The 12,541-nt window shown below is 49.6% G+C and overlaps 1 protein-coding gene across 1 annotated transcript in view; it reads left to right on the top strand.

Moving 5' to 3' along the window:
• LOC107107525 (chromosome unknown open reading frame, human C16orf78) overlaps nt 1-12,541 on the top strand; it is a gene marked incomplete at its 5' end in the record, with an annotated part of 20,019 nt that overhangs the window by 6,110 nt on the left and 1,368 nt on the right. Inside the window, 2 exons of the mRNA XM_015407836.1 lie at nt 9,861-10,005; nt 11,803-12,190. Of these exons, the coding sequence (XP_015263322.1) occupies nt 9,861-10,005; nt 11,803-12,190 (533 nt within the window). The remainder of the gene's footprint in view (nt 1-9,860; nt 10,006-11,802; nt 12,191-12,541) is intronic.

Below are 12,541 nucleotides of genomic sequence, written 5' to 3'. Positions count from 1 at the left end.
CTGCAAGACGGAGCTCTTCCACCAGGCTTTCGAGTAGGGGCCGCCCCCCCCCCGCTATATTGTCATCATAGGGGGGTGGAAAAGGCCCTAGGAAGGAACATCTGAACTTTTAACATCTTAATATTGAAGCCGATTTGGACAGTCATCTTTCTGGGTTTTGGAATTGAGGATCATTGAGCAATTTATTCGTACTGAGATTGGTTTTAAATTGTATGTTTTAAATGTATAGGATGTTTTATTGTTGCAAGATTTCTTGCCTTGTAAGCCGCCCTGAGCCCTACGGGGGAGGGCGGGGTATAAATTTGATTAATAAATAAATAAAATAAATAAGTGGTTAAGACGCTGAACTGCAGGCTCTGGAAGGTCAGTAGTTCAGCAGTTCGAGACCCGGGTGCTGCATGACGGAGTGAGCTCCCGTCTCTAGTTCCAGCTCCTGCCAACCTAGCAGTTCGAAAGCAAGAAATTGCAAGTAGATAAATAGGGACCACTTTGGTGGGGAGGTAACAGCGTTCCGTGCGCCTTGGTGTTTAGTCATGCCGGCCACATGACCACGGAAGCGTCTTCGGACAGCGCTGGCTCTTCGGCTTGGAAATGGAGATGAGCACTGCAACCCTAGAGTCGGATTCGACTGGCTTTCGAGCAAGGGAACCTTTACCTTTAACAATGAAATGGGGCTTCAAAAATGAAGTTTGCTCTTCTTTAATTGTATTTATGCCTTCAAAGTCGTTTGTGATACACCCAGGAGGGTTATGCATTAGATGTACACGTTTCATTATTTAAGCCACATTGCATTGTTACTACACATTAACAGAGCATCTGTGACGTCAGTCAGCACGGTGTGGTTCATTCTCGTTTTACACCACCTGGAGTTTGGCAACCCTACTCTTAGGAGAGCATCCTTTCACAGCCATTCCTGCCTCCCAGAGAATTCTGGGAACTGTAGTTCCAGGAAAAGGCCGAGGCATCTGTGGAAAAGAATGCTGAGTTGCCTCATCACCCTCCCGAGATTCTTTGGGCGAAGCTGCGACAGTTAAACCGACACAAAGTCGATATCAACCTGTTTTGGTAGGAAGGTGGCTCCAGTTTTCCTGGGCCCCTGGGCAACAGACCTACTTTTGAGTCACACACATCCCTTCCGCACACGCACAGCGACCCAGCCTGAAGAGTGGATCTGTGATACCTGCCCATCAGGCAGAGATTTCTATTTTTCTTAAAAGCAATCGGAAGGCAGGCCTGGACGCGGTGCAGCAGTAGCTGTGCCAACATCTCCTCTGTGAACCCAGACCGGACAGAATGGATAAAGCAACGGTGGTAATGTTGAGGGGAAGAGTGCGGGGCTGAACCGAGCCCCCCCAGTAACGACTTACTCACTTCCGGATACCCCCGCCCCACCCATGAGCAATGTTCCCTCTAAGCTGTGGAGTCTTGTGAGCAAAAATTCTGCTTTGTGAGCTCCCGGCATTAAAGTTGTGAACGAGCCATTTGGCTGCTGCATAAATGAGACTGCTTTGGAGCCATCCTTCCTGAGCGGAGGCAAAAATGTGTGAGCCGGAGGCTAAAAAACTGTGAGCGAGCTCACACTAACTCAGCTTAGAGGGAGCACTGCCCATGAGCTCCCATTCTCTTCTCCCCACTACATATGGCTGATGCCACAGAACTGGCTGCCCCTGAGCCGAGCTTCCCAGCTCTGTCTCGACCAACGGAGCATCGCAGTTCCTCAGCCCTGCAAAGAACTTCTTGCAGCTTCATCAACAGGCCCGCCCGGGGGCCTAGGCCGAGCAGTGAAGCTTTTCCTCGCTAGGCTTGCCAGCCTCCAGGTGGGGCCTGGGGATCTTCCGCTTTTACAACTGGTCCCCAGCGGACAGAGATCAGCTCCCTTGGAGAAAATGGCTGCTTTGGAGGGCGGACTCTGTGGCATTGGGCCATCTCCAGGTGTTTTCAAGTCCAGACCTGGCAACCCTGTTCCTTGCTGTCTCTGTTCTCTCTGTCCCCTCTCCTGCCTGCAGACATGAGAGGAGTGGCAACCAGAGACAGGGCTTTTTCAGTGGTGGCGCCTTACCCGGGAACTCCCTCCCCTTTGAGACTTGCCTGATGCCTGCCCGGACCTCCCATTTACCTACCCAAGGCAGGGAATTACCCCTCCCCAGAACCAGTTTCGCACACCCAAGGAACGAGGGGGAGAGAAAAATGCTCTCCACATAAGAATGTTCTAAGAATTTCCCCTAGGCTCTGTGACAAGACCGTAGAGACTAGGCGACATGGCCTAGAAGAATGTTCTAAGAATTTCCCCTAGGCTCTATGACAAGACCGTAGAGTGTAGGCGACATGGCCTAGAGCATTGCCCGGAAGTGACATCACATCATTCCCCAAACTCCCCAGGCATAGTCCTCAACCAGGGCGAGGGCTTTTTCGGTCCTCGCCCCGACCTGGTGGAAGATGCTCCCACTCGAGATGAGGGCCCTGCAGGACCTATCGCAGCTCCGCAGGGCCTGTAAAACGGAGCTCTTCCGCCAGGCTTTTGGTTGAGGCAGCGGGCGTCCAACCATTCTGGCCTCCCCTGTTTACGGCCCCTTCCCATTGCCCTGCGGTTTTAGATAATACTTTTGGGGCAACTAAGACCGCAGTTCTGTGTGCGCCTAACCTAGAAGTAAGCCCCACCGCACACGGTGGGATTTAGATTGGTCTTCACAGACCATCGTAAGGCAGTTGTCTTCCACACACCCCAGGAAAGGTTTCTTTTAATCACATTCTTATCTATAGGAGCTGCAGTGGCTCAAGTGGTTAAGACACTGAACTGCAGGCTGTGGAAGGTCGGTAGTTCAGCAGTTCGAGACCCGGGTGCCGCATGACGGAGTGAGCTCCCGTCTCTCGTTCCAGCTCCTGCCAACCTAGCAGTTCGAAAGCAAGAAATTGCAAGTAGATGAATAGGTACCACTTCGGTGGGAAGGTAACAGCGTTCCGTGCGCCTTGGTGTCTAGTCATGCCGCCCACATGACCACGGAAACAGCTTCGGACAGCGCTGGCTCTTTGGCTTTGAAACGGAGATGAGCACCGCAACCCTAGAGTCGGATTCGACTTACCTTTATCTTATCTATATATTAGCTAAGGGTCCCTCTGCGTGCGGATACTTATTTCCGCAGATCTGAGGCACATGGAGGGTAAAGAGATTTTTCTGCACACTGCAAAAAAATGCAAAACGTTTTTAAAAAATACAAAGGCGGGTTAACCCCTCCCTCAAATTAAAAAAAGAGTTCTCTGCACCTTTTGTTCATCTATTTTTATAGCCTGCATCTAACATGGGACTTATTTTTTGGCTGCTCAATATATTGTGCACCAGCTGGGTTTGTAACGGGTGGGTTTCCAAAGGTTTGCCTTCTCTTCAGTGATTTGTATGCTGTTTTTATCATTTTGATCACATTTGACTTTGTGATCCACCGAGGGTTGCCAGCTCCAGGTTCAGAAATACCTGGAGATTTGAGGGTGGAGCCTGGGAGGGTGGGGTTTAGAGAGGGGAAAGGACCTCTGTAGGGTATAAAGCCACACCGCTCACTTTCCAAAGCAGCCATTTTCTCCAGAAGAAGAAGAGAAGAAGAGATTGGATTTATACCCCGCCCTTCAATACTCAGAGGAGTCTCAGAGCCGTTTACAATCTCCTTTCCCTTCCCCTCCCCACAACAGACCCCTTGTGAGATACGTGAGGCTGAGAGAGCTCTCTCGAGAACTGCCCTTGAGAGAACAGCTCTGAAAGAACTTGTAACCAACCCAAGGTCATGCCAGCAGCTGCATGTGGAGAAGTGGGGAATCAAACACAGTTCTCCCAGATTAGAGTCTGTGCTCCTGACCACTCAGGGACCACTTAGTGATCCGGGGACGACAGCATGGTTTTGTCCCCAACAGATCTTGTCAGACCAACCTGGTTTCCTTCTTTGATACAGTGACGAGCTTACTGGATTGTGGGAACTCTATTGATGTGATTTACCTGGATTTCAGTAAAGCTTTTGATAAGGTTCCCCATGACATTCTGATGGGCAAAGTGGAAGACTGTGGGCTGGACTATAGGACAGTTCGGTGGATAGGGAACTGGTTAGAGGACCACACCCAAAGAGTTGTGGTCAATGCGTTTCATCAGATTGGAGTGAGGTGTCCAGTGGGGTGCCGCAGGACTTGGTTTTGGGGGTGGTACTTTTCAATATTTTTAGCAATGATCTGGATGAAGGGGTAGAAGGGCTACTCATTAAATTTGCTGATGATACCAAATTGGGAGGCATAGCAAACACCCAAGAAGACAGAGTTAAAATTCAAGAAGACCTGAATACTCTGGAGAAGTGGGCAGTTGCAAACAGGATGCAATTCAACAAAGATAAATGCACAGTATTACATCTGGACCACAAAAATGTCAAGCACAAATACTGGCTGGGGGATATGTTTCTGGGGAGTAGTGAATGTGAAAGAGATCTTGGAGTAAGGGTGGAGTGTAAACTAAATATGAGCAGTCAGTGTGATACGGTGGCAAAAAGGGCAAATTCAGTCTTGGGTTGTATTAAAAGGGCCATAGCATCAAAATTGCAGGAGGTCATAGCCCCTCTGTATACTGCCTTGGTCAGGCCACACCTTGAGTACTGTGTGCAGTTCTGGAGGCCTCACTTCAGAAAGGATGTGGGCAAAATCGAGAGAGTGCAGAAGAGAGCGACGAGGATGATCAGGGGTCTGGAGACTGAGCCCTACGAGGAAAGGCTAAGGGCCCTGGGAATGTTTAGTTTGGAGAAGAGGAGACTGAGGAGGGACATGATTGCTGTCTTTAAATATTTGAAAGACTGTCATTTGGAGGAGGGCAAGGAGCTGTTCCAGTTGGCAGCTAGGGTTGCCAAGTCTACTTACCTTGGCGGCGGGGGAGCCTCGCTGGGCTCCGGGAGCTCTCCGGCTATGTGTGTGTGCGCGCGCTTTGCGCTCGCCACCAGCACGTCACAGGAAGTCACGCGCTATGTTGCTCATGTTGGGGGCGTGGCCCTGATCATCGGAGGGGTTTTCCCTCCGACAAATCGGGGCCATGCCCCCAACGTGAGCTGCGCTTCGGGGGGCAGAGTTCCCCCCGGCGGCGGAAATTGGGCCTCCAAAGCGGGGGTTTACCCACCACCCGCCCCCACTTGGCAGCCCTATTGGCAGCAGAGGATCAGACCCAAAGCAACAGGTTTAAATTACATGCAGAGAGGTGTCGGCTGGATATTAGGAAAAACGTTTTCACAGCCAGAGTGGTTCAAAGGTGGAATCATCTGCCTAGGGAGGTGGTGAGCTCCCCTTCACCGACAGCTTTCAAGAAGAGGCTGGACAAATATTTGTCAGAGATGCTTTAGGCTGGTCCTGCATTGGGCAGGGGGTCAGAGTAGATGGTCTGTATGGCCCCTTCCAACTCTATGGTTCTATGATTCTGCTACACCAACCTGGCTCTCCAGGACAAGTGGAATAAATGTTTTAAATAAATAAATGATAAGTAAGCGATTTATGTAGTCTGGAGATCAATTGTAATTCCAGGAGATCTCCAGCCCCCACCTGGAGACTGGCAACCCTAGAACCACCTGGAGGAGGTTCTCTGGGAGGGCTGAGGGGCCCCCTGCTGATCTGTGGCCTGGAACAGCCACCCCACTAGGCCGACTGTGGACACACCAGGAATTTCTCTTTCTCCCCTGACATAGGAGACGACTTCACAAATACTGGATCCCTGTTCACAACACACACGACAGGCAGATCCAGCCTCAGAACGCACTTCTTTCCTTTGTCCAAGCCGTGCGTCACCTTTCCCATCTTCCTCGGGGGATCGCGGAGCCCCATCATTAAAATGCACCAATTAAAATAAACCGCCAAAGCCTCTTCCTTGCACGCAGCGGTCGAAACATTCTCTGCCCGCTACGGAAGGGGGGGGGAAATATCCATACACTGAAATCCATACACTGTTGAGAAAAAAACAACTCCGGATTCCTGCCACCCTTTCATCCTCTCCATTCAGAATGGAGAAAAAGGGCTCGCCACCAGCTCTTGAGTCCCTCGGATCCTATTTATCTTAAGTAGTAGATCAGCGTCTCTTGGGAAACATTTGTCTGTATTTGCCATCTGCTGTTCACTTTGCCTTTGCAAACACTAACCGAAGAGAAAAGGGGAAAGACGCGCTCCTTTTTTAAAAAGCAGCGTGTTTACCCACCAGCTGCCAGTAAAAAAGAAAAAGAGAAAGAGGAGAAAGTGTGCCAGCAACTTGGAGCTTTGTTCCCCTCTTCAAGTACCTAAAAGCGGCTCAGTTTAAAATGCATAATGAGATGGACCGTGCATCTGTCACGCTTTGTGAGCACGAGAAGGGCCTTGTTGGATCAGACACGGATCTGACACAAGCAGCCTTCTTAATACGAACAACTAATGATGAATTTCACTCTGCACATGCTCTGTGAAATTGTCCTGTGTTTTATAAAAAATTTTAAAAAACGATGTATCAAATATGTCCTTGCATTTTTTTAAAAAATTATTCCAGTAGATTCCCCCTGACGAAACTGCATGCAAAATGTGTAGGAGCTGTACAATTATACTAGGAGAAGAGGAGGAGAAGAGATTGGATTTATATCCCGCCCTTCACTACCTTAAGGTAGTCTCAGAGTGGCATACAAACTCCTTTCCCTTCCCCTCCCCACAACAGACACCCTGTGAGGTAGGCAGGGCTGAGAGAGCTCTGAGAGAACTGCTCTTGAGAGAACAGCTCTGAAAGAACTATGGCTTGCCCAAGGTCATCCAGCAGGTGCAAGTGGAGGAGTGGGGGGGAATCAAACCCAGTTCTCCCAGATTAGAGTCCAGTCCATGCACTTAACCACTACACAAAATCACCTTGGTTTATGACTGACCCAAGGTCACGCCAGCAGCTGCATGTGGAAGAGTGGGGAATCAAACCTGGTTCTCCCAGATTAGAGTCTGCGCTCTTGACCACTACACCAAACTGGCTCTCTGTTTCTGTTTCCCTCTGCACCAGTTTGTTTCTTCATCTTCGTTTTGCCACGATGCAGCCCCCTTTTCTCCTCACAAGGAGCCTTTTGCCAACACAAGAGGTTTTCCCAGTGGCAGGAGAGCCCCCTGTGATGGTAGAAAGCCCCAGATGTCAGAGGAAGAGGGCTGTTAGCAGAATCCCATCCCGACAGGTAAATTCAGGAGGGGAATTGTGTTCGTCTGAAGCAGCAATATCTTTTGTGATATATTAAGAGACGATATTTTGATATACAGTTCTTTCTATGTATTAAGGCTTATATGATAAATAATATATGGTGAATAAATTGTAAAAATATATAAAACAAAAAATATATAAAAATTATTTGAGATCTTTTATAATCGTCTGTAGCACGGTATTTGCTGATTTTTGGTGTCTGCAATGGGACAAAAAAAAAACTCAGAGGGGGTAGCTGAGTCGGGGTAGAGAAAAGTTGTTTAATAAGGACAACAACAGTGACTACGTCGACAACTGGAGAGCCGGTGTGGTGTAGTAGTTAAGAGTGTCGGACTAGTTTCTGGGAGAACTGGGCTCGAATCCTCTCTCATGCCACGGAAGCTTACTGGGTGAACGTGGGCCAGTCACACTTTCTCAGCCTAACCTACCTCACAGGGTTGTTGTGTGTATAAAATGGAGGAGAGGAGAATGTTGTAACCCGGCTCGGGTCCCCATTGGAGGGAAAGGCTGGGTACAAATGAAGAAAACAAACAATGAATGTAATACAACACAACGTAATATAATATTCCACCCCACTCCATACACATGCAAGCCTAAATAGTTCCATTCAAAACCAAGACCACCCACAGCTGCTATTGATGGGGAAGATTTTGAGGGTCCCAATGAGGGGTTCAGATAGAGACAGTGGACTTCAGCAGAAAAGGTTTTATTAAGTAGTTCGAACTACAGAGGGGTCCTTACCCAGGACACTGAAAGTTGGTCTCCAAAGTTCTAACAGGCACACCGTGCATAATATAGCATGATCTTTAGTCTCCAGTTACCCTGTGACCTATCCACGACGTATTCACGATGTTTTCATTATCATTTTCTACATTTACCAATTACACGTCTTTAAGGCACATTTCAGCACGTGGTCACAAAGGCACCCCAACCCTAAAGATAACAGGCATTTACTCAGCAGTAGGCAACTGTTTGTGGTTTATGTCTTCATCGTCTAACCTCCCATCCTATTTCTGAGGCTAGGCCCAGAAGAGACATCACCAGGCACTTGCATATCTTATTGTGTACAATACTAAATCTACTAGAAAGCAGGGACATACAGTTTGATGTAGTGGTTAAGTGCGCAGGCTCTAATCTGGGAGAACCGGATTTGATTTCCCACTCCTCTATTTGCAGCTGCTGGATGACCTTGGGCAAGCCATAGTTCTGTCAGAGCTGTTATCTCAAGGACAGTTCTGGAAAGAGCTCTCTCAGCCCCATCTACCTCTCAGGGTATCTGGTGTGGGGAGGGGAAGGGAAAGGAGATTGTAAGCCGTTCTGAGACTCTGAGTGGTCCACCAGCAGGGCCAGAACTCCAGAAGCCCTCCCACTGTTGCCACCCCAAGCACCAAGAATACAAAGCATCACTTCCCCCAGACATAGTGTTCCATCTATACCTTGGACCTCTGCTCCATGTTTATCCAGCCCCCTCTTGAAGCTGTTTATGATTGTAGCCGCCACCACTCCCTGAAGCAGTGAATTCCACATGTCAATTACTATTTGAAAGAAGAAGCACTTCCTTTTATCTGTTCTAAGCCTATTGCTAATTAATCTCAGCTCTAAGTGGAGGTGGATGGGACGGAACCTCATGTATGCAAAGGTGGCCCCACCAAGGCAAACCCCTGTCCTAAGCATAACGTAACATTTACAGAGCAAGTCCAGTGTTCAAGAACATGCAGTACCTTGTTATAATGCTCCCAAATACCGGTAAGGTATATCAGAATTACAATGTCAGCATTATAATGTATAATGCAATGTCGCTAAGGTTGGGGTCACACACGCCAGTTGAAGCGGAGGGGAAACGAGGCTGTTTCCTCCAAAAGAATTTGACACACGGTTGCACGATCACACATCCCTTTGTAGCTGCAGGCAGAGCCCGTCACTGTGTGATCAGATGCAACTGCGGGTGAGTCTTTTTTTGGGGGGGGCTGTTTGTTTCCCATGTGCATAAACAAGGGATCCCACCTCTGCACTGAGAGCCTCCTATGGAGTATGCAATGATGTGCATACTGTCGGGGGGGGGGCGGCACTGAGCCGGGATGGCCTGACAGCATGAGTGCGTGCTCGCATGATCAGATGGGAAAGTCCATCTGTGGCCCGTTGGGACCCGTTTACCACCGGACTTCCCCCGTTGTCTTTTAACTGCGCTTCCATAGCAGAGCAGCACGGGTTGCCCACGACTGCAGGACGCTTCCCAGATGTTGCTGTCTGATCGTTCCCTTTAGATCCGTCAGGCATTCGCAGCTATGTCGGCTCTAAAGGCACATGCGATCACAGCCTAAGGCTACTTAGTGAGTTCATGGAGCAGTGAGATTTGAACAGGTGATGCTGTTGTGCTCTGAATCAGACCATTGGTCTATCAAGGTTGGTTTCTTCTACTCTGGCTGGCAGCAGCTCTCCAGGATCTCAGAATGAGGTCTTCCACGTCACCTCCTACCTGATCACTTTAACTGGAGAGGCCAGGGATCTGGGACCTTCTACACGCAAAGAAGAGACTCGGGCACTAAGCCATTGCCCTGGCATTCTGGTAACCGTTGGGTTCCATGATGGAGGAAAGGATGGACATAAATGGCACAGTATGTAAGTTAGTAAATCAATGAGAGCCACTAATACCTGTTTCCCTTCCAAGGCATCAGGCAGCTATCCTGAGTCAAGCCATGGGACACAACCAGCCTCTGCGAAAGGGTCCCTCGATATAACCTGGAGTCAGTTTGGAGACCATCTGCCCAACTTTGTCAGTTTTCTGCGACTCCCGACCAAAAGACCAAGTTATGGTAGGAAATGCCTTATTTGCGAGCCTTATCGCCCGGAGGTTCCCCCAAGGTTTGTTTGGAAGGGATATAATCAGTGTTGAGTTGAAGCAGAAGACAAGCAGCAAAACAAAAATGATAACGGCACGGGACCGCACCGAGAATGGCAGGCTAAGACTCTGGCAAACTCCGCCACGGAGGCTCAGCGGGGGACCTCGGCCCATCCACCCTTCCTTGGCCTAATCTGTCTTTCAAGGTGGTTGGGCTGAGAATAAGATGAAGATGGGGAAGTGGTTGCTGCAAATCACCTTGGATTTCCATTGAGAAGAAAACTGGAGTATAGAACAAGATGGGTCGTCATGTTAGTCTGTCTGTAGCAGTAGAAAAGAGTAAGAGTCCAGGAGCACCTTAAAAACTAACAAAATTTGTGGCAGGGGAGGAGCTACAAGGGATTAGGGTTGCCAGGCCCCTCCTTCCGGGATGTTGGGTTGACACCCTGGTATTTGGACAAAAACTCTATGGTAAATCTGGCTTCTACCATAGAGTGTTTGCCGGAATACCACAGTGGCACCACTGATGTCCTGGAAGTGATGATGTCACTTCTGGGTCACATGGGAAATTATGCTGGATCTCCCTCTTTTTCTGGGTGAGTTCCCCCTCTGCCAGGCAGCTGATCGGCAGCATGGAGGTGGGGCCTGGGAGCAGGGCCAGTGTTCCCTCTAAGCTGAGTGAGTGTGAGCCAGCTCACAGTTTTCTAGCCTCCGGCTCACACATTTTTGCCTTAGCTCAGAAAGGATGCCTCCAAAGCAAACTAATTTATGCAGTAGCCAAATCGCTCGCTCATAATGCCAGTAGTTCACAAAGTAGAATGTTTGCTCACAAGACTCCACAGCTTAAAGGGAGCATTGCCCGTGACTCATGCCCAGAAGATGACAAAAAACCTCCGGGATCTCCAGCCAACCTGGCCCGGAGAAAAATGGCTTCCTGAACCCAACGTGGCAGTCATCATTTCCTTGGTCGCGTAAGGAAGGGCCACAAGAACGAAGCACTGATAACCCTTCCTGCCCTCCCTCTCATGATCTGCCTAAGTTCAGAGACTCCGCATTGCTGTCAGATAGCCATCGAGCCTCTGCTTGAAAGCCTCCCAAGAAGGAGAGCCCACCACCTCCCGAGGAAGCCTGTTCCGCTGGTTAGCCTCTGTAGAAAACGGAATGCTGAACTGGATGCGTGCCAAGGTCATAGTTTGCCTCAGGGCTCTTTTTGTAGAAAAAGCCCAGCAGGAACTCATTAGCATAATAGGCCCCACCCAACAGCAGATATACATTAGCATATTAGGCCACACCCCTGATAGCACAGCTCATTAGCATATTAGGCCACACACCCCATGTTACCAGAAGTGTGGTCATCCAGCCACACCCACCTTTTGCTTCTTATTCTGTTTACCTTGTTTGTTGTCAAAACCCAGGGCCTTTTTTTGTAGCAGGAACCCCTTTGCATATTAGGCCACACACCCCTAATGTAGCCAATCCTAATGGGTTTCTGCTTTTGGGTGTGGCCTGTTATGCTAATGAGTTCCTGCTGGGCGTGGCCAACTCAGGAGCCAGCCGGAACTCCGTTCCTGTGCGTTCCTGCCCAAAAATAGCCCTGGTTTGCCTAGAGTGTTTTAAAAAACAACAACCTTGAAGCAGTCCCGGATGGGTCACTGTATCAAGTAAATTTGGACTTGTGGGCCCCCATACCAAAATGCTTGGGAACCACTGCCCTGGACTGTGAATGGAAGCTAATGTAACACTCTCAATGGTGTTGTTTTTTTTGTCCCAGACCGAAAGAATTCCAAAGATCTCACGCCCTTCAGTGGAAACGATTTGCCCATGCAGACCCTCTTGGCCAGGCATGCCTTCGGTCCCAGGAACAGCGTGGCATTCCCCCCTAGCAGGGACTCCAGGAAGGGAAGCACCCCCCGACAGCCCAGCTTGGAGAACAGCGTCTCCCTCCAAGAAGCCATGGCCCTCTTCCCTTCCTTGCAGAGGCTGTCGACCAAAGGAGACAGGTTCTCCTTTTCGAAGGTGCCACCTCATAACTCGGTCTCGGGGTTCCCCGTGCTCCAGAAGAAGCTCAAGACCATGCTTGAAAGGGCTCGGGGGGACGAGATGTTTAAGCCGGTGGAGCCATTGCCCCAGATCAGGCCCGAAGAAATTTTGAGCTGCAGGTGAGAAAAACATGGGGCCAGCAAGAGGGCTTCAAAGGATCTGTTCTGATGGGGCTTCCAAGTCCAGGTTGGAAGATTTAGTGTGGGGGGGACCCAGGGGAGATTTCCTGGAAATTTAGTGTGGGGGGGACCCAGGGGATGGCAGGGCATGGGGAAGGGAGGTACCTCAGCGGGGTAGAAGGCCAGAGAATTAAAACTGATCTCCAGGTAACAGAGATCAGTTCCCCTGGAGAAAACGGCTACTTTGGAGGGTGGATGGAGGTCCCTGCTGTCCTCAAACCACACCTTCCTTAGGCTCCGCCCCTAAAATCTGCAAGTATTTCCCAACCCAGAGGTGGCAACCCTGTTCCC

This window comes from Gekko japonicus, unplaced genomic scaffold (assembly GCF_001447785.1).
Source record: "Gekko japonicus isolate JY-2015 unplaced genomic scaffold, Gekko_japonicus_V1.1 scaffold3419, whole genome shotgun sequence".
Lineage (NCBI taxonomy): Eukaryota > Metazoa > Chordata > Lepidosauria > Squamata > Gekkonidae > Gekko > Gekko japonicus.
The sequence above is the reverse complement of the archived record's forward strand: the minus strand, read 5'-3'. Positions and strand labels throughout refer to the sequence as shown.